Source organism: Ambystoma mexicanum, chromosome 1q, assembly GCF_040938575.1.
Source record: "Ambystoma mexicanum isolate Mex_15411 chromosome 1q, UKY_AmexF1_1, whole genome shotgun sequence".
Taxonomy (NCBI): Eukaryota; Metazoa; Chordata; class Amphibia; order Caudata; family Ambystomatidae; genus Ambystoma; species Ambystoma mexicanum.
Genome location: NC_090922.1, coordinates 1,291,430,078 through 1,291,453,070, shown reverse-complemented (window position 1 = coordinate 1,291,453,070; position 22,993 = coordinate 1,291,430,078). Strand labels below are relative to the sequence as shown.

Genomic DNA, 22,993 nt, shown 5'->3' with positions numbered 1-22,993 from the left:
TTTATTTGCCATTTCTTTTTGTTAAAGTCATTCTTGTGTTTTACTTAGCGCTGCAAACCAGGTTTGCCTTCTTTGCTAACCGTCTTTTGGCGGGCTTCTCTCAAGAAGCCTTCTCTTGGCACCTGGGTGCCTAGGTGGGTTGAATGTGAGGGAGGGGTGTAGTCACCCCCTGCACAGGGTATCCTTGGAAACCCAAGTCGCACTTTGTCATGATTGGCTAAGGTGGTTGTCAGGGCCGGACAACCCCCCTGCTGGGTGACTGACAGCCAGGCTGTGTGAATGGGGGATTTTCGCATAAAAGGCAGGACTCTTGGGCTGGAAGTCAGTCGCCCCTGGAGCTGCAAGGAACCGAAGAGAAGCGGAGAAGAAGACGGCTGCTGCAACTACCAAGTCCCGGTGGAGCCCTGCAGCATTCCTGAGCTATCTACCCTTCGACGACAAGAGAAGATCCAGTCCGGAGTCTTCTCCTTTGAACTTGGTGGGATTAACCAGCTCATCTTCCACAGGCAGAGGATCCTCTTCTTGGTCGAAATCGCTGCACACTGCTGTAGTGGTCCGGATAGCCATCTGTAGAGCCTCTCACGTTTTAAAGGAGCGCACCTTTTATTCACCGTCGCTGCTGCTGGCCTCATCCTTGGGTAGTGCAGATCACTCCAGATGTTGTCCTTCTTGTCCCCATGACTGAAGCTCCAGGAACCGTGAGTCTGCAGGAAACTACCAGGAACAACTGCCGTGGCACCAGCTTCTTCAAAGAATAAGGTACTGTGTCCAACCTCGAGGAACTGGGGTGAACCCCTTTCTCCTCACCTGAGGCTTGTCCTCATCTTCCTTCCCTCTTATAACTTTTGCTTCCTCCTTTTGACAATATGCAAGTACTCCTGGCAATCTCGAATCGTGAACTGTACGAACCATGTGATCCTCTGCAACAGAACCTTGTTCCGCTTGACACTGGCGCAGGCCTATTGACTCTTATTCACTTGTAGGAAAGTGTACTCTGATTCGGTCTGCCTTGACAAAAGTATTGCCTATGATTTTTATTCCCAACTCTCTTGTGTTGATTCATGTGCTAAGTGTGTTTTAACTCCGGTAACATTTCTTCCTGTGGGTACGCGTATCTTTAGTAAGACCGAACTGTCATTACTGTCAAAAAGAGATCGCATCTCTCCCCCCCGGTAACGTCTTTGTTTCACACTTGAATTGTACTGCACAAAGTGAAATGGTTGTGTGTAGTCTATTTTACGTGTGGTTTTACATTAATAGAAGTGAAGTGTTTTACGAACAGATGGTCTAGAAATAAATGTACTTTTACTTTTCAACCAAAATCCTTGAGTCAGTGTTTGCTTGAGTCGCAGTAATTGTGGTCCTTTGTGTAATCTCTACTACTGCTCATTTGCTCTTGAGAAGTCTGGCTGCTCCGCTACTGCTACCACTCTAGGCTTGTACCAAAGGTGAACTTGTATTGCCACTTTTAGTCTTAATTTTGTGTAGTGGTCACTAAGTGCACTGCACAGGATTCTGCCTAACATGGTATCTTAATAAGGGCTAACTCTTCCTCCCAGACGTCGTCCAACAACGGAACCGACAGGACTGTTTTCCTCAAGGACCCACTTCGCTGACTTTTTCTCCTCTGGCACCAGACTAAAGAGCTTGGACGCCCCTGAGATCATGGCGTGGAAGGAGCCAATCTCATACAGTGGGAGAGCCCTGGGAGTGGAGGGGGGCTTGTCAGTACCCATAGGGTACCCATCAGAAGGGACAATCTTCATACACGCCCAAATGAGTAGCCATGGTGTCCGTGTCCGTGTCAGTATGCGGTGGGTCTTCCTCCACTGGGGTCAAGACAGTATGGGGTGGCATCGGCTGACTGACTGGCCTGTGAGATGTGAGAAACCTGGGGGATCCAATAAGTCATTTCACCACTCTAGTACTGAGGCGAGGAAGATTCCTGTACTGTAAAGGTCAGGCATGTCACAAGTTCTACTCGAATTGTAGTCAGGCAATGCCAATTGGGATCAAACAACTGCAACCTGTCAAGTGGTTGTAGGTGTCTAAGAAGGGAGGAAACCAGCAACACTCCGACCCGAAGGGAGTCCTGTTTGAGACGAGGAAGCCGTGATGGGCCATGCAGGGAAGCTAGGACACCGACACACGATCCCAGGGTACTGTGGAGACAAGAAGCAGGCAGACTGTAACAAAATCACAAGCTTGGGAGCATCCATGGTCAGAGATACGCAGCCGCAGATGCGGGAAAAGAAAAGGAAAAGCAGCTGCCAGCAGCGGTGGAAGCAAAGAGGAGCTGCCAGTGAGGACAGAAGAGCATCATCAGTGCGACCGGGGCACACGTTTAAAGGAAAGACAGCGGAAGAGCCGAAACCAACAGCACGGCTGCCCGACGAGAACGCCAGGGACCGGTGAGTGAAGGGAGAAGTCACTCGACCCGAGGCCCCCCTTGGGGCTTTGAGAAAGCAAGGTGAATGCGGAATGTACAAACCAGCATGTTATTCATTAAATGAACCCGAAGCCGCGGGTTGGATGACAATTAAGCAGCAAATCAAATGATTGCAAATATTGAATATCGAACTGAATGAAACTTTAATGAGTAAAGTTACGACCAAGATGGCAAATGAATATGAAGTGCAAGTATTGCCTGTATAAAAGCAAAGTAAGAGGCAAGAAGATATTGCCTGTTTGAAAGTGAGGCAAGGCAGAAAGAGTGGAAGATTGCGAGAGAGCATGGCCGCACAGTTGTAAAGGAGTAAAAATCACAATTAAGTGAACTTCATGAATGAATACAGTGTGGATTTGCCAAGGAGATGTGAAACAGTGTGGCAAAGGCAAGGGGCTGACAAGCAGCCAAGTGAGGGTGAGACCTTTGCATAAAGCCAAGAGGCTGACAAGGAGAATCCAAGTGAGTGTCGTTATTCACACAGGGGCAAATACAGAAGAACCTGTGTAGGCAAAGACCTTAGGGTTCTTGGTTGTGTGACCTCTAATGGGTGGACTGTGTGGTCCGACAACTGCGCTTAGAACAGGGAACCCTTAAGTGTGAATGACGAAAACTGTGTTGAAGCAAACCAAGAAGAAGTAAGCTGATTGAGCCATTAAGCCTATTCAGAAGGAGTGTTAAGTTGCTTTGGAGTTGTATTGAACATTGAAAGACTGCAACCAAGAATACGTTGGTAAGTTGAAGTCTTGGGGAAGGGAACACTGAGACTTGATTACCTTTAATGCTGTCTTGAGGATGGAGTCCATGAAGTACCAAATCCAGATGTCCTAAACTAAGAAAACCATCACACGACTGTGCTGCTGGTCATCGTACTTACTTATTTATTTGTACATTTATAAGAAGCGCTCAGTGTGGAGTGTCCAAACCAGACTGCAAAATCTGGAGGGAGGTTTCCTTGCCATCCTTAATAAGGGCCTCAAAGCCTTCCAGCAACTCTGCCCTCAGTGATGTGCTCTGAAGCCTCGGCGTCACTAACCACAGGGTAAAAGAAAATTTTGCTAAAGCGTAAAAGGCTTTGACATATTGGAGACAAAGAGCTTAAAATCCCTTGCTTTCACTGCCTGGGGATAAATATAGAAAAGAGGTGGTCGTAAGGTTGGCTGTAGCAGCCTATACCATTGAAATCTCTGGGGAAGCATGGGCAGAAAGAAACAAGGGGTCAGAAGGGACCGGCCTGTGCTTCTTGGCCAGGTCATGGTCCACAGTGAGAACTGACGCCGGATCAACAGTTTTATCACTGGCCCCTCAAATGCCTAATTGAAAAGCAATAAAGTCTCCTTTTTAGGACCTCATCCAAGATGTCAGTCAGATCGTACTGTATATTTGGACGTGAAGGGGCTGACAGCCCTAAGGTGTGGACCACTTTCGCCATTGGGCGCTGGAAAGAGGCCTGTGATTTGCCAGGGGTAGCAGCAGGGATATCGGCCTCTGACGAGGTTTTCAGACTACTTGTATTCTGCAAGTCGGCTGCCAGGGCCAGCAAGTCACCCTGTTCCCCATTAAACTCCTCTGGGAAGTCTTGCTTCCTTGGGGAGGAAGGGCTCCAGCGCAAAAGGGACAAGATCCCCTTACTCATCATAACGTTGTCTAAATGCAACAGATATATCCTTATGGGGAGTGGTAGGAACTATTTTGTGACTCTGGCGCCGTCTGCACCGCTACACAGGAAACAGAAGCCAGAGGATCAACATCCAGAGACGAGACAGTGTGCCCCTTTGCCGCGATTTTGTCACGTCTCATTGCAGAGTCCCTGCCAGCTCTACTAAGCTTGGTGGGATCCTTCGGTTTGGACACCATCCACCGGTATTAAATCAAACTCTAAGAATTAAGTGCGAGTGGTCAGAACATCTTGGGGAGGGGTCTACTGCAAATTAGAGCCCGAAGGTTTCTCTTCAATTGGGAGATGATGGCGTACAAAGATGGAACAGGAGGCTTATCCTGTGGTGGGGGAAATGGACAACAATTCAAATACCAGTGTTTGCAAAGTGGACAAAATGTCCATGGAGAGTTAGTGTGACCTCCCAGGTCCTTGAAAGTTGTGTCATTCACGTTTTCAAAAATGTACTCTTCAGGCACATTGGATCGTCCGGGCAAGTCTGGAGGAACAAATAAGGCCTAATAGTAAAGAGCCGCTCTTTCCGTCTCTCTGGAGATTAGAGTGCAGCAGCAGACAAAGTATGCAGAAGTTCAGACGTCGACGTAATGATGGGCTGAGTGGACTGTGTCAGAGTCTGCGCAGTAGTCGACGAGGTGGTCGCTGAAGGTACTGCCGTCGAGAAGGGTATCTTCGACAGAATTGTTGCTGTCGGTAAAGATGTCAGTGCCTGAGTCGTGGATGACATGATTCATAGCGACAAGGAAGGCGTTGACAGGGCTGTCAACTGTTTCAGCTTCGTGGGGAATGACGTGATGCGGACAATGGTGCCTTGGAAAAAAATGGCCCAGAGAACGGAGTGGTTGGCGAAGCAATCGGCATTAACTTCGTTCACGATGCTGGCTGTTTAAGCAATGAGGATTTATGCAATAGGGCCAACTCATCCAGGGCAGAAAGAGCATAGGTGGCATCTCCTTTCCTCACCCTTTTCCAAAACGGAGTGGCAAATGGATCAATAGTTTACATCAGTTCTGGATACAGGCAATACAGACGCTTTGCATCCTGATCCTCAATATAAATATTTTTAAATTGGCAGTTGGAAAATACGTTAAATACACTTTTCCTTGTCTTTGAGTCAGTTATGGTGGGGCAAGCGGAAACCACCACAGGGCTAAACCATGGGGGAGAAACTGGTGTCTGTGTCCAGTAGAGGAGCAGCAAATGGGAGGAGTTGTTCTAAATTCCCAGACGAGCAAAGAACTCCTCTCGGCTTTCCAATTTAAAAGAGTCTTGAAGGTTGTAGAATGTGTCTAAAATAGTCGAATGAAAGCAGAGAACTTGAACTTGTGTAAAATAGACGAATGAAAGCAGAGAACTTGAAGAGGGCTCCACACGCAAAACTGCAGTTAGAATATGAAGATCATCTCCAAGGGAGGAGCTATTGGAGGCACTGCCTATTGGCAGAGGGGTAAATTACCCAAAATGACAGAACACTAAAGTGCCCACAGTTCTTCATTTCAAATGAGGCTGCTTCAATGTTACAGGGATTCCGTGCATGACGATAAGAAATATTCAAACAGCATGTGAATCTATGAAAGATGCAATGCTGGAGAAGTACTAATGCCGTTGTTCCAAACTGCAGTGACTTAGGGCCTGATTCATGGCATTTTTTGCATGGTGTAAAGTGATTTTGCACTGCAAAAAGACACAGTGCACCGCACTATGAATCGGGGTGTTAAGTGTTTAAAGTCAATTTAGCTATGTATAAATAAGAGAATGTTTGTGATCTTCTCAAAATTAAGCATTGAAAGATAATTTGAAGTGTTGAGAGAAATAATTAGATGAGTAAAACACATCATTGCCTTTGTTAAGATCAGTTAAGTTAATCTAAATGACTACATGTCTTCTAAATCACCACAGTTGAAATTAATTACTCAACAAATGAAGTTTACTTCTCTGACGATAAACCCCCTAAAAGTCCTTCTAGTTAGTCACGGTCACACAGTTTGGGTAGCTTTTTGGGGCACCGCATAGACTTTATGAAACACTCTTAAGGCAAACTAAAAACTATTTTTTACAGTACTCCATTGATTACAGTTAGGTAACACTTTATCAATCACACACATACATACATACATGAACTTACCTCTGGAAGACCTGGCTGCATATATAATTGTTGGAAGACTGCATTCATGTAACAGGTAGCACCACCATTTTTCAATCCAACAAATCCAGAAACAGACCTACTGTCAACAGGTGGCAGGTACTAAAAAATAAAGAAATACATTAATTCATATGGTCACTGATTCAAGAAGTTATCACTTGCATTTTCTTCCAAGAGCAGGGTACATGATCATAAACGGATTACAAGTCAGACTATTTAACAATGTACTACTGCATAGTCTATGTAACATATTTAACACGGTGTCAAAAATGTATATGTGCATACCTGAATTTTTCACAAGGCACATAGGCCTTAGAAATTAAATTGCTCACCAAGTGCCAATGTTAAGTATATAAGCCCCTGGGAAACCATGGCCAATGTTACCATAAGGAGGAAAGTAACGGAAAGAACAAGTTACTTACGGGCATGGGTTCATATGCTCATAAATATTCCCTGTAATCAGGCTGGGAAACCTCGTCAAAAAAGAAAAGCAGTTTCGCTTTAGCCTGAAAACTGCATTTCTCCTCTATAACCAATCACTGTGATTTGGGTCATATTGCCCCATCTAATGACAGTCCCCTCCCTAAGCTCCACTCCTGGGGGACTTCTTTAAATTTGGTAGAGCATTTAAAGTGGAACTAAGAACTAATAAGAGCAACAGAGGGGAAGGAGGGAGGATTTTCATGTGAATCCATGCCAGCCCCATGGTGGAGAACAGGAGTAACAGTGAAGTAACTTTCTCCAGCATGGGGTCTGGCATGGATTAACATGCTCATAAATACTATTACATAGCAGTACATACACAACCATGGGAGGTGGCAAGGATCTGGAACAGATTCACCTCAAACATGTTGCATAGCACTGCTTGGCCGACCCAGGAGTCCTCCCTGGAATCCTCGTCGACGCAGTAGAATCTCCTGAAGGTGTGGGTGGACCTCCATGTAGCCGCACTGCAGATGTCGAGCAGGGGAACACCAGAGAGAAACACTGTCGTCGATGCGATGGCTCTGCTGGAATGGGCTCTCGGCCAGCCTGGAAGCGGTCTGTTGGCCAGATGATGACAGTGCATGATGCCTCCGGAGAGCTACCTGGATATATAAGCCTTAGACAGGGCTTTCCCCTAATTCACAGGTCCAAATTGACAAAGAGTTTAGATGTCTTCCAAAGGTTGTTTGCACAAGCCGGCTTGTAAGGGTTCCCATAAAATGATTGGAAGAACTAAAGGCTTGTTGAGGTGGAATTCTGAAGGAACTATCGGCATAAATATGGGGTGGGTCTACAGAACCACCCTTGTAGCATGCAAGGAGAAGTACAGCTATTTCAGGAGACCGCCTGAATCTCCCCAACCTGCGTGGCCGTGGTGATGGCTACTAAGAAAGACGTTTTCCACGAGAGAAACTTTAAAGGGACTTGATGCATTGGTTCAAACAAGGCACCCATGAGCTTAATCAAAACGATGTTGAGTTCCCAATCTGGAGCAGGGGCCATCACTGATGGAAAAGCATGAAGAGGCCTTTGAGGAACTCCCTGACCAACCTGTGCGACCACAGGAATGGCTTACCTGGCGCTCTGCTGTAACAGGGTATGGCTGCCAGATGCACCTTGATGGAGGCGGGAGCCAGGCTAGCCTTGCCCAGCAAAAGCATATACGGAATCGAACTGCAGAGCCGTGACTCGCAGCAGTGTAATCTTCTGAGCCCTGCACCACACTATGAAGCGTTCGCCTTTATAGACTTAACACGACAGCTTAGAGGAAGCTCTGGCTTTGGCCAGGATCTTCTAGCATTCCAGTGGCAGGAAATAATTCCCAAACTCTAGGGCTGCAGGAGCTTGGCCGTGAGGCTCAGTTACGCTGGGTCGTGGTGCAGTATTGTTCAGTTTTTTCAGGATAGAAGATCGGGAAGTGGAGACAGTCGGATGGGCAGAGTCACTGACAGATGGAGCAGGTTCAGGTACCAGATATGCCGTGTCCACGCCATAACAATGAGGATCACCCTGCAATGGCAACATCCGAGTGTGTTTATCAAAGTGGATGCTGGTGATGTCGACGGGACCATGGTAATCGACGGGGTGGGTGTCCTGGAAGATTAAGCAGTCCTCAACGACGTCGTGGTCTTGGTGGATGTTGTCGACAGTGGACGAGAGCAGCCACCCAAGGACTTATCCTTCGTTGCCTTGTCCGAGGACGGCAATCTAAGCTTCAACGGGGTCAGAGACTTCCTCTTGTAAGGTGCACCCCTAACTGGCAGGCTCACCATGGATGCAGATGGAGATAGGGAACGTGTCCTTTCCGAACATGGTCCCGCAGCGCAACGGCCCTAGCGGGATCCATAGCATATTGCTTAGCCTTCTTTTGGACCCCCACGGGAGGGAGGTCCTCAAAGGATATCGGCTACTTCTCAGAGGGAGCACACTCATGGGACTGGCCGGTCCTGGATGAGGCACGACTGTCGGAGGCCTTCCCCAACTTGAGCCACGCAGTTAACCTGCTGGAATGGTCATTCCTCAAAAAACCATGGCAAATCTTGCATCTTTCCTCATCGTTGTCTGGATGCAAGCAAATTAACAAGGGGGGTCTTGGGAGTCACTTTGCCAAACATTAGTCCTGGTTACGAGAGACTTACCCAGAGTCTTTAGCTCACTATCTTTCACAGAAAAGAAATATCCCAAACATATCAGTCTTTGTCCAGCACCGAAATGCTAGGCAATTCTCCTCTGAACAAGAGTACCAACAGCAGCCACAGACACGTGTTTCGTTCCGGTTGGACCTCATCAGTAGGGTGGAGCTGTGCCTCTCTAAGGGGTCACGTCTGGATCCCTTAGTAACTTATGGTGAGACCCAAAGTTACTTAAATATGCAAATTAACAAGGGGTGGGGTGCTGGGAGTCCCTCTGCCAGACATTAGTCCTGGTTACGAGAGACTTACCCAGAGTCTTTAGCTCACTATGTTTCACAGAGATAAAATATCCCAAACATATCAGTCTTTGTCCTGCCCTGGGGCAGTCCAGCACCGAAATGCAAGGCAATTCTTCTCTGAACAAGAGTACCAACAGCAACCCCAACCACGTGTTTCGGTCTGGTTGGACCTCATCAGTTGGGTGGAGCTGTGCCTCTCAAGATGCAGGCAATACAAACACTTCACGCATATCATGAAAAGACGCCTCTGCTCTTCGGACTTCATAGAAGGTGTAAAGTAGGCCCAGGCCTGGGTTGCTGAAACTTGAAGAAAGAACTGCCAATGAAGCGGATCTTCGCCGGCAACGTATCCCTGCTTCCAGTAGTCGCTCAGCAGAGGAATAATCAATCAGAGGAAATACCTTGAAATAGTCAAAAAATTTGAAGAGCAAGATGAGAGGACTCCCAACACTGAAACGTGCAGTAAAAATCTGAAGATGGTACCCAGGCGTCAAGCTTAGGGATACGACTGTCATTGGATGGGGGCAGTACGATCCACAGGACAGTGATTGGTTTAGGGAAGAAATGCAGTTTTCAGGCTTTGTTACTGTGAAAACGACAGTCACCGGCAAACTGCTCATCGAAAAAGTGATGGTGGATGTAATTGATGGGGTCTTCGACAAGGTGGTTGCCAAAGTGGTTGGCATCAACGGAGTCGTTGACGACAAAGGTGCCGTCGACGAAGCAGAGGTATCGGTTGACGAGTGGTCATCGACGAGGCTGAGACCATGGTAGACAAGGGCGTGGTCTACTGGGTCTTTGGGACCGAAGCCGACAAACACGAGGAAGCCGACAAAGATGAGGAAGCCGCTGAGGTGCCTCCTACCGGTTTCTCCTTTGAAGACCTGTACTTAAAATAGGATTTGTGCTTGGTAGAGGCCAGGGATTTTCTTGCAGAAGACATCCCCACTAGTGCTAGGCTTACCGTCGGCAGTGCCGGAGATAGGGAGCGAGCCCTTCACAATCCAGCTACACAGCAGCGGCAACCTTCGTGGGATCAGATGAGTGATTGTTCGCCTTCTTTTGGATCCCCTTGGAAGGAGAATCCAAAAGGATTGCAACCTCTTTTCTGAGAGGGAACACGCTCATGGGACCAGACAGTCCTCGACGAGACATGACTGCACCCGGAGGTCGCGTTAGAGGCCTTCTCCTCCTTGAGCCAAGCCACCAACCTGCGATAGCAAAGTCTCTTGGTCTTTGCCGGGAAACCATAGCAGATCTTGCATCCGTCTTCATAGTGGTCCAGATGTAGACACTACAGGCACCTGAGGTGCCGATCCTTGAAATAAACCTTCAGGCCACAGGATTTGCAGGTGCTGAAGAGACTTCTCTTGCCCGCTTTGCACATCGGCAGTGTGAGAAGTAGGTCCAACCTAGGCCCATCGCAACTCGTGGAGAGAAGATCCAATGATGGAACTCAATCTTCTCCGACAACAGATCCCCACTGCCGGTAGTCAACAGGCGCAGTTGACGAGGAAAGGGTTGAAGAAAAACTTTGAAATTATGAAAAAATTCTTGAGGAGAAAAGGGAAAGGACTCAAAAAAAAAACATGCAGTAAAAATCTGAAGATGTCCACCAGGTGTTGTGCATAGGAGGACGACTTTCATCAGCTAGGGGCAGTATCCCCTCTCCCCCCACCCCCAAGGACAGTGATTGGTTATAGAGGAGAGAAGCAGTTTTCAGTCTAAAGCGAAACTGCATTCTTTTTTACTGAGGATTCCCAGGCTGAAGACCGGGAATAATCATGAGCTTGTGAATCCATGCCAGACACCCATGCCAGAGAACTTCAAATCTTACTGATGAAAGACGTTTCACAACTCACACTAAACGTTCATGGGCTAAACACGCCAATAAAAAGTAGAGCAATTCTACTGCGGTTAAGCAGTATGGGAAAAATAGCGTTATTGCAGTAAACACACTTACACAAGAGAGACATATTTCATCTTAGGAGTAAACAGTCCCCACTATAGTTTTTTTACTTTAATGGTACTAGGGTACAAATAACTAAGCACTACTAGCCTTTCAGCTATGGCAGTGCGTCCAGTCATTGATAGTGTCAGTAGTTTCCACCTGTCAATTATTATCTTCAATTGCTCTATTACCGGAGGATACTTTAATGTGCACATCATCTCAGGGTTTCAGCTAATTTGTATACCAAAATACTTAGTTATTGGGTACCACCGAAAGTTCCTAAAGACTGGTCTATAGGACGTCATATTTTTGAATGGAAACGTTTGTGACTTACTCCAATTTATAGAAAGACTGAATATGTAACAGATTTGACAACTTCATATATTAAATGATATATAATGCTCCTTCGGATTCCCCACATGTAATGAATTATCTATGATCTGATAATTCAATACCTCAAGTATGCTTTGAAACAAAATAAACAATCAATATATCTGAGCGAAACTGTCCAAGCATAAATGCATGGGCTTAGATTAGCTTTTCCAATATGATTTAGCTGGATATAACCATGTTTGTAATTATTCTTCCATTGGGTTCCGTATAATGCAATTTGTTTCATCGTAGAATATTCAGCTTGAAACCAAAACATTTCATAGCTTTCCTGAAGAAGAAATTAGTTGCAGGTAATGTTCTTTCTATGGAGTCTTCTCCTGCAGATTCCTTATCAGATAGATATCCAATCCAGAGTCAGTTGTTCGGAAACTTTGACTCGGGGTACAGCTCGACATCATCCCTGGATCACGCCTCGACCACACACCTCAGTTCCCCAGCTTTTTCCTCTTCATGCACAGCAGCTGCTGAGAGGAGTTCAATGGAATTCGGGAATGTAAAAATGCGGTAGGAACAGTACACGATGTGTATAACACACCTTTGTATTTAGTTTTTTAATGCACAGCGTTGCCAAACTTTTGTTGACCCACAAAAAAAGGAGTATTTGAGAACAAAGACCAGCTCACTTTCATAGCGGACAAGGAGGGAGACGAGGCATCTGCAGAATATGAATTATGACGAATCCCTTGATGTCCATGGGACTACGGACGACTATCCGTGGAGAATGCAGCGTCCACTCAAAACACCTCCTCCATACGTTGACTCCCCATCCCTGTAACACCCTACCTAGTGCCCCTCTAAGTATGTAAGGTAATAAACATTTATGAGAAGTACTGAGATGAGGAAGATTCTGGAAGATCACAGGAGGGCATCTATTGGGAGTACTGAGACAAGGAGGAGGAGATGCAGAGCCATGAAGGTGGGCACAGAGAACCAGCAAGGGCAGTCTAGACTTCCACTGATGCAAGGTCTTAAGATCCTCATAAAAACCAAGGAAGGACTTAATAAAGCAGAGAGTCAAAGGGAGAGAGGTTGGAGGTACGAATCAGCTTCCCAGTTGCGGGAAACTCAAACCTGCGCTAGCGTACCGAAAAGCAAAGCGTTAAAAAAACAGGCGGTCGGACTCATTCGGTAGAGAGCAACCGCAGGAGCATAGCCATGACGAGAAGCAGGGGCAGGCAAATAAAGACAGAGGACTGCTGGAGATACTATTCCGTAGTCGAGTTGGAAGCAGACCGCCGAAGACTGCTGAGGAGAGCGTCGACTGTCCCTGGAAGCACCGGTGACATGCCCTAACACCCGACAAGGTGGGGCGAAACCTGAGAGAAGCCAGGGGAAGCACACCCCCTGGCATTGTGAACAGTGAAACCTTGAGAGAGGTCAGGGGAAGAAGCATATCTAACATTTTGAACTGGGATAACCTGAGAAAGGCCAAGGGAAGGGAAGCATACCCTATGGCATCGTAAAGTGTGATAGTATGAGAAGGAAACTGTATCCCCTTGGCATTGTGAAAATCAACAAGGGGAGGAACACTCCATTTTTGTGCGTCCTACGACTGTCCGCTGACTTTTTGAAAAATGCGCGGGGGCCTACACCGGTCACTTGATAGTTCTATTGTTAAACTGAGAAAGGTGGCTGTGAAAAGAGCCTTTTTTGTATTTTTTGTTGTTTTCCAGTTTATTGCTTTTCAGCACACGATACACTAGGAGAGGAGGGCAAAGGAGGTTAAGGAAGGGACACCAACCACGGGGATAAGAAAGGGCAGGTGGAGAGAGAAAGATGTAGGGTGGCCTTTACTTAGGTAGGGGGCAGTTCTTCTGGTGCTCCGTGACTGTAGCCTCAAAAGCACTTCGAAGACTCTCCCCCCTGCAGAGTACTGCGTCGCAGTACATACACAATATTGTGACCCTCGAAAGGTAAGGATCAACAGCATCGCAAATGGCTTGTGAGGCAGCTGGAGGGATGCGCTCCCCCACAGGAGTGTCTCTTGTAGTGAGAGGATCAGACACGGAGGATGCTGTGGAGGAACTCAATCTACTACGTTCTACACATGGCACCACCTTGCGAATGTCCGCACTGTGGAACGAAATTAGGTGTCACTTCATGGTTGTCGTATCAAAGCTGTACACACCAGGTCTCCCGCAACTCAGCACCAACTTGCACTGCTTACACATGACCTGGTTCGCACATGCTTTTGGTACTTCCCAAAAATGGTAAACAACCGCCACACCCACGACTCCCGGCGAGTACTTGTAGTGCGGAGTTCCTCCACCTCATTCTCTTCTTCCTCGATCTCTACATCCTCACCCGTATTTCCCTCTGCAGGCCCTTGAGGAGGTGGTGGCATTGGAGGGTTTGGGGGTGGTGCTGAGGCTAATGAAGCAACAGCAGCCATGGATGCCATAAGGATTAGTCGGCTAATGTTTGCTACAGCAGTAAAGGCAGCACAACTCAATCTGATATAGCCAGAAGCACAATGAAGATGAGCTCGGGGGTGTGGCCATTTATAGGGGTGGTGGGGTGCGGCTCGTGACCATATCTATCACTCAAAAGCGTTGCAAAAATTCTAAACAATACTTTGAAAGGTTGGGCCATTGTATGGGACATGTGAAATGGTGATTTTATACTGTAAAATACTTTCCCATGTTTGTATATGTTCTTTTGAAATGTTGCGGAAGCAGAAAAACTGCGCAAATTAGTCTACACACTCAGCGTGGTTGTGGTCACATGATGACGTCGTGAACACATCCGCAAAGGAAATGGCTGCCCGCTGGTCACCAAATGTAGAGTAACGCGCATGCGCGCGGGAGTTCTACAGACAGTGTTCAGGTCCTGAAACTAATTAAAAGTGCGACACAAGTGAGACGGACAGTTAGGGACAGGCGCGATGTTCGCAGTACTTATGGGTGTGGTGTGCATGTGCGTAGATGTTCTGCTGACTGCACGGCCAGGTGCAGTGTTCTTAGGACACCTCCATTTTGTTTGACTACGGACATCGCGCCTGTTCTACGGACAGTTCCATCTTGGCTGCGGACGGTACGGATAGGTATACTGTCCTTAGGACACTCCCATGTTGTTCATTTACAGACATCCCAGACACCTGGTGTGTTCTAAGAACGTGTTTTATGTTGGTTGTGACCAGTATGGAGAGGTCTAATGTCCTTAGGATGCCCCCATTCTATCCAATTACGGACAACTTGGACACATGGTGCGTTATAACATTAGGTCCAAATTAGTTGAGATTGGTATGGGTAGGTATATTGCCCCTAGAACATCCATACTATATTGATTCCTGCCAGCCCGAACAGGCGCGCTGTCCGTGAACATTTTAACTCTTAAAACACATTTTTTGCCTCTAACCATTTCAACTAACATAATAAAATGTTCAATACACACACACATCAATCAAGAGAAATACAGGGCGAAGCAGATACTGAAACAAATATAGGGGAATTAGGGTTTAACACGGGCTGGTTGTGAGGGGATAAATTGTGAGGGGATGAACGGATGGATGTTTCATCAAAACGTTTATTTTCTTCTTGAAGGTCTGGGGATGTTCACTAGGAAATGGAGAAGGGGGCAGGTACAGGTGGGACAGTGATATCTTATTTTACGTCTCACATATTCCTCCACAAATTGCCTTAAACTGTTAAAATTGTCATTTAGTATGTCCATTTTCACTTCCATCAGTTTCAGCCTGACTTGTTCTGTGTCCTTTGTTGGAGTTTCTTCTTTTTCTACCTGGTCTGTTAAAAATAAATATATATATGTTAAATGCCCATAAAATATTGACCATTAATTTGCTTATACAGAGTAGTGTATACCATTACTATCTTCCGACATTTCCTCAATCGGAAAATTCTCCTCCAGCCACTCCAAAGTACTGCACATTTCTGTGTCAAAACAACAGAAATGCATTATTTTTTCTGCCCCTTATACAAAAAAAGTACACACACATATAAGACAAATGAAGTTCACTTACTATTTTGTTGTAATTTGTCTTTGTTGTACTGTGTGCGTCTAATGTTGCTCCTGGCTGCACAGTTTCTGTGACGTAATTATGTTGGAGGCATACCTTTTTTAGTATGGTATAATCCATTTCATTCTACATGGTCATTAAATGCATGCATAATGTTTCAGACGTTTAGGTTTAATTGGTTATTTATAGGTACTTATAATGTCTTTATGTGTTCTTTTTCAAAGTTGTGCACTTTTCATATAACACAATAGTACAATTTCAGATACCCCCCTGACTGTTTGGGTAGTGGTGATCTCGTCCGCGCCCATCCGCAGACAGGCTCTCAGTCCGTGCCTTTCAAATATTATTAGCGAGGGGGTTCAGTATGTTTTATGTTACATGTATATGAAGTAATTAAATTATAGTATATATCTCCCACAATTACATGATGAAAGTGTATGACAATGCATTACTTACCGCAAAAGCATTTTTGATGGTTGTATCTGCTTAGATTCACATGCTGTGCATAGTCCGACATCCGGTGGTCACTGCGGAGTATTGCATTTTGTTTTTCGTAGTCGAAAAGGGGACGTCGACAAGGCATGTCTGTAACACTATCCCTATCCCACATGTTCCTACTGTTACAACATGTACCAGGGGAACTCAATCTGCTAGCAGACGAACTCAGCAGAGACTTCCCTCTGCCCTCAGAGTACGAATGGCAGCTACACGAAGACATCATCTTCAACGTCTTCACACAATGGGGATTCCCAGAAATAGACCTGTTCGCAACTCTGGAGAACTCACAATGCCAGGATTACGCCTCCAGGTACCCCCAGAACCAATCCAAGGGGAACGGTCTATCGATACCATGGTCAGGGAAATTTGTTTACGCTTCCACCCCCCCACCCCCGACTCCCCTTCTCAACAAGATAGTGCACAAGATGCACCAGGAACAAGTTACCATGATACTGGTGGCCCCTATGTGGGCCAGACAACCTTGGTTCGCTCACTTGATGGAGATGTCCCTATCCCCTCCAGTGAAACTTCCCTGCCCGTACAACATGCTGTCACAGTACAAGGGCAGGACTACATCCATGCCCTCAGACCATGAACTTAGCAGCCTGGCTCCTGATATCATAGAATTTGGACATTTACAACTCCCGCAGAGATGCACGGACATTCTCAGGGAGGCTAGAAAGCCTAACACTCGTCACTGTTATTCTAACAAAATGGAAAAGATTTGTCATCTGGTGTAAGGGAAGGAGCATCAACCCAGTTGACTGCTCTCCCACACAACTTGTTCTGTACCTGACTCACCTACTAGACTCAGGCTTGGTGTTTAACTCTATTAAAGTCCATTTAGCTGCACTTTCCGCATACACCACTTCCCAACTTAAAGTGTCATGGTGGAAAGTCCCAGTTATTAAAGCCTTCATGGAAGGAGTGAAGAGGATCCACCCTCCCATAGCTAACCCCGCTCCCGGATGGGACCTAAATGTGGTACTAACCAGGCTCATGGGGTCTCCCTTTGAACCCATGAACAAAGCAACACTTAAAGACCTCACTCTTAAGACTGCTTTTCTAATAGCTATCACCTCCATTAGGAGAGTAAGTGAACTACAAGCACTCTCTGTACTAGACCCCTTTGTTATAGTTCACAAGGATAAGGTGGTTCTACGACACATCCTAGGTTTGCACCAAAATATATCTCTAAATTCCATGTCAACCAGTCAATAGAACTACCAACGTCTTTCAAAATCCTTCAAACTTAAGTGAGAAGAGCCCGCATACACTGGATGTTTGCAGAGCAGTGATGTTTTATATGGAAAGAACTAGACCATTGAGAAAGACTAATCAGTTCTTTGCCTCGGTGGCAGCAGGAAGAGAAGGAGATGCAGTTTCGAAATCCACTATTTCTAGATAGATTGTACAATGCATCACTCTCTGTTACACTCTTGCTAAGAGAGAACTACCCTTCAAGCCAAGAGCACACTCCACTCGAGGCACCGGGGCTTCCATAGCTTTCATTGCAAATGTCCCACTTGAGTCCATTTGCAAAGTGGCAACCTGGAGTTCTGTTCACACCTTTACAAAACACTACTGTCTAGATGCCCACTCTAGATCTGATTCCCAGGTGGGACAAGCAGTATTAAGACATCTTTTCTCTACTGTTCCTTCTCACAACCCACCTCCAACTCCGGGTACTGCTCGCTAGTCTATGCACAGCATGCGACTCTAAGCAGATTAACAAACATCAGAAGACAATGCATTACTTACCGTAAAAGCATTTCTGATGGTTGTATCTGCTTAGATTCACATGCACCCACCCTTCCTCCCCTCTCGGATAGAAGGAACATAGACTTTCTTCTATATCTCTCTTTTCTGTACTCACTCACGTCCAGTAGGCTCCCTCAGGGCAGAAAAAACAATCTGAGGGACCTCGACGCGTGAGTGATTGTGGGTACACTGCACGTCAATATAGGGATAGTGTTACAGACACGCCTTGTCGACGTCCCCTTTTCGACTACGAAAAACAAAATGCAATACTCCGCAGTGACCACTGGATGTCGGACTATGCACAGCATGTGATTCTAAGCAGATTAACAAACATCAGAAATTCAGTTACAAAAAAACTTTGTTAACGGGATGTTATGACCAAGTTCCCCTTCTAAAAACCTGTAAAATTCAGTTAAAAAAAAACTTTGTTAAGGGGGCGTTATGGTTAGGTTGCGCTACTAAAAACCTGTGAAATTCACTAAAAAAAAAAAACTGTACAAACGTGACATTATGGTTCAAAGTAAAACTGAAAACCCCTGAAATCGCCAGTTATGGTAGGCTAAGCAACCATAACTGCCCGCACCACTGTGCACTGCTAACACTAACACCCAGGACATGAAAGGTGGCATCACAAATGTCATTGATGACATCACTGATGATATCTTATGTGTAGCCCCTTTGTTTTTGTTCGCTGCCATACATATATATGTATATTCAGTAAAAAAAGAAAAATTGTTAAAGGGACGTTATGGTTCCAAGTAAAACCGAAAAACCCCTGACATTTGCCCGTTATAGTAAGCTAAGCAACCATAACTCGCGCCACCACCGTGCACTGCTAAGACTAACACCCAGGACATCAAAGATGACATCACAAATGTCATTGATGACATCACTGATGACATCACATGTCTGGCTCCCCCTTTTTTCCTTTACCGACAAATCTAGGCCACATGGTTTTCTTCAGTAACAGTCAGGAACTAAAAAATTGAAAACGTACTATATTTGTAGAATTATCCTTCAAGTATGTTCTTAAAGTAATTCCCTTAGGGTCCAGTCACATCATATGAAATATATATATGGGGGAAGACACAAGCTTGCAAGACAGCAATCTGTTCTGTGCATGAAGATAATCAGTAGGGTTATCAGCACTTTCTGATAGTTCTGTTTTTTTATTACTGTCCTTTCCCTGTATATGCTCATATTTGTATACATTGTACTCACACTACTTTCCTTAGGGTCCAGACAAATCATGTGATACATATACATAGGGTGAATAGCAGCTTTGAAACGGAGCAATCATTTCTCTGCATAAAGATAATCAATTAGGTTATGAACTGTTTTTGCTACTACTTCTGCTTTTTTGCTTACTTCACTTTCCCTGTATATACCCATATTTGTATGTGTTCTTGTCTCTGTGTTTTGCCTGTAATAATGCAATTATGTAATAAGTGGGTTTTATTAGCAAAACTCTAATAAGAAAGCAGTTATTTCAATATTCAACATGTCAACATTATGAATATTGCATCTTCATCATGTATGCTGTACACAATGCCTATGTTTCTGCATGAGTAGCTTAGTACACTGGATAGAACTTCATAATAGAATGCTATTTATATCAATGCATTGCTTAATGCGCTAATTAGCTCATGATATTTATTTCAATGATCCCTGACACTTTGTCAACATTATAATAAGAATCCCTTGTACAGACTTTTCATATAAAGTAAATGCACATGTGATGTAATCTTTGATGTCCTGGGTATTAGTCTTAGCAGTGCACGGTGGTGGCGCGAGTTACGGTTGCTTAGTTTATCATAACTGGCGAATGTCAGGGTTTTTTTGGTTTTACTTGGAACCATAACGTCCCTTTGTAAAGTTTTTTTTAGTGAATTTCACAGGTTTTTAGTAGCACAACTTAACCATAACCATCCCCTTAAAGTTTTTTTTAGTGTATATATTTATACCACGTCACTACGCCCCATACCTCAGTTTCTCCCTTCTTTCCCCGTGCTTGAACACTCTAGAGGAAAATGATGGGAGGCAAGGTTTACTAGCCTGTAAAAAACTAAATGAGAAACATCCCAATGGAGTGAGCCATAGAATTTAGAAAAATTGAAAGATTATAAAAAAGGTTTTAAATAAGAGTCTAGCCAGATAAAAGCGGTCACCTCAGAGACATCACCAGGCGTCCCTTCACATAGACCGATGCGCCAAGCTGTAAGAACTTTCTGAACAGGGATGGATGGGAGGGGAGATGAGGAATCTGCGGGAGAAGAATCCATAGGAAAAACATTACGGTAAGTATTTTCTCCTTCAGTGGATTGTTTTTCTCCCGCAGATTCCTCATCTGAGAGACTCCCCAAGCAGTTAGGATCACTGAGGCGGCCATTAAGTGTTGCAGTTACAGATTTCTGCAGAACTGCTCTACCAAAACATGCATCAGCCCCGCGGGCAACATCCAGACAATACTGCCTGGTAAACGTGTGCAAGAACGACCATGTGGCTGCACAAGATGTCCCTAATGGGAACTCCTCTCTGCAAGGTTATATAAGCAGAGACTCCTCTCGTCGATTGAGCCCCGATGCCGGGAGTAAGCTCCCTACCTGCACACCGGTAACATTTGGTGATGTGAAGAATAATCCAACGAGACAGGGTCTGCTTAGTTACAGCCAGATGCTTACAGGACAATGAATGGGCCACGAACAGCTGGTCAGCTTTTTGAAACTCTGACGTCCTGACGACGTCAAAGCTCTTTTGGGATATAGACGGTGGAACCACTCCTCCTCCTTAGAGGGGTGTGGTGGAGGGTAGAAGACCAGTAAATCTATGGACTGAGAAAGGCGGATCTCAGAAACCGCTTTCAGGAGAAAGCCAGGTCTGTCCTTAAGGGAAAACTTTCCCTGATCAAAACGCAGGAACGGGGGCTTGCAGCACCATGCCTGCAACTCACTAACCCCTCCTGGAAGACATGATAGCCAGCAAAAAGGCTTTTCAAGGACAACAGTCTATAGGAACAGGAATACATGGGCTCAAACGGAGCCGCCATGAAGAATATCAGAAACCGATTAAGATCACAATCTGGGACAACAAAGGGAGTTGGCGGAAACATATTCACAAGGCTCTTCAGGAATTGGGCCATAACCAGGATCATAAATAAAGAACCTGGATCCCGGGACATTTTGAACACAGACAAGGCCACCAAATATCCTTTGACTGTGGTAACCTGAAGGTCTGCTGAGGACAGTGACAGAAGGAACTCCATCACTCTAGTGGTGGGGCAAGAGATGGAATCGATCTCGCGTTCCCTGCACCATGCCTCAAATCTTCTCCACCTGCATGCGTATAGAGATCTTGCAAACGGTCTGCGTGCTGCCAGCAACACCTCAACTACCTCCTCTGAGAGGTCCCAGTCACCATACCTCATTCTCTCAAGAGCCACACATGTAGGTTGAGGGACTGTGGAGTCTGATGTAGAACCCGACGTTCCGACTGGATCAGGAAATCTGGGTGCTGATGCAACTGGTTAGGGAGACCGATGGACAGATCTAAGAGATTGGACTACCATGTTCACCTCGCCCAGTCGTGGGGAAATCAAGAGCATGGTTGCTCGAAACCTCTTCAACCCCCTAAGAACCCATGGGATGATGGGAATCGTGGGAAGGCGTAGTGGAGAGGGAAGGTCCAATCCACGAGGAACGCACCCACCAGTGCACCGTTGGTTGGGCATTCCCTCGAACAAAACTGTCTGCACTTCATGTTGGACTCTGTGGCGAACATATCCACTGCTGGGGTACCACAGAGAGAAAAGACCTCCTCTAGGACTTCCTGGCACACTTAACACTCGTGTGAGGCTGTGCTCAGCCTGCTCAGAGAATCGCCAAGCCATTCTATGTCCCCGCCAGATGAACTGCAGAGGCCGAGACTCGATTCTCCAACAACCGGAACCAAAGCTGCATCGCCTAACTGCAAAGAGGAAGTGAGCTCACGCCAACCTGCTTGTTAAGGTAGTGCATGGCTACCGGGTTGTCTGTCAGGATAAGGCCATGCTTCCCCTTGAGAGACGATGCAAAAGCTCTCAGGGTTAGCCTGATGGCTCGCAACTCCAGCCTGTTGATGTGCCACCTGGCTTCCATCGCTGACCAAAGGCCGCTCACCTGCAAATCCTTGCAGTGAGTGCCACAACCTTTCAGAGATGCATCTGTGACCCCTCAGGTCTGAGGCCAGAAGGGTTCCCCCTCAATAAGATTGCCACGGTTGGTCCATCAACTGAGGTAATGGACAACTTGGATAGGCACATTGAGAGGATCCGAAAGCGCTCTGAGGTACTGTGACCACTGACCTCTTAGGAGCCATTATAGGAATCTCATGCGCAGCCTGGCCTCTGGCACTAGAAAAATATGGGAGGCCTTGAGACCTAAGAGGCGATGGAAGTAAGCCGCTGATAAGGTGGCGTGATTCTGGAACAAGTGTACCATCTGTACTATGCTGTTGACTCTCTTTGGGAGGGATGGCCTTCCCCACCAGAGTGTCTAGGGCTGCTCCGATGAACTGGAGTCTTTGGACTGGCGTCACATGGGACTTCATGTTCAGGGAGAAGCCCAGCCTGTGCAGTCGTAGTCAGGTGTCCTCCAGATGAGACAGGACCTGCCCTGCCGACTTCCCTCGGATCAGCCAGTCGTCCAGGTACAGAAATACATGGACACTGGATCTCCTGAGGTGAGCCGTGACTACCACCATGAGCTTGGTGAAGACTCTTGGAGTGGAGGTCAATCCAAGGGGAAGCACTTTGAACTGATGGTGCTTGTCCCCTAAGAGGAACCTCAGGAACTTCGTGCTTTCGATGAATTGCCACAGGCAGATAAGCGTCCTGCAGATTTATTGACACCAACCAGTCCTGAAGTTCGAGAGCGTGGAGAATTTCTCTCAACATCACCATCTTGAATTTGTCTTTCTTCAGAAACGTGTTCAAGGCTATGAGGTCCACAATGGGACGGAGACTTCCTCCATTCTTGGGTAATAAGAAATACCAGGAATATCAACCAGACACTCTCTGATCGATCGGAAGGTATCTCTTCCATGGCACTCTTCAACAACAGGGCGCACAGTTCTTCCTGAAGCTAATGTCCCGGTTGGATTGGAGGCGGTGGGGGTCTGTCCTGTGGTTTTCTTAAGAAAGGCAGACAATAACCCTGCCGAACGAGCTGTCGGGCCCTGGCATCAGAGGAAATCTCCT

General features: G+C 46.1%; 1 protein-coding gene across 2 annotated transcripts in view; it reads right to left on the bottom strand.

Moving 5' to 3' along the window:
- The window catches only part of USP24 (ubiquitin specific peptidase 24), a 2,799,104-nt gene that overhangs the window by 1,486,134 nt on the left and 1,289,977 nt on the right, over positions 1-22,993 (bottom strand). For both annotated transcript variants that reach the window (XM_069642114.1, XM_069642115.1), the window contains exon 42: positions 6,247-6,366. In XM_069642114.1, the coding sequence (XP_069498215.1) occupies positions 6,247-6,366 (120 nt within the window). The remainder of the gene's footprint in view (positions 1-6,246; positions 6,367-22,993) is intronic.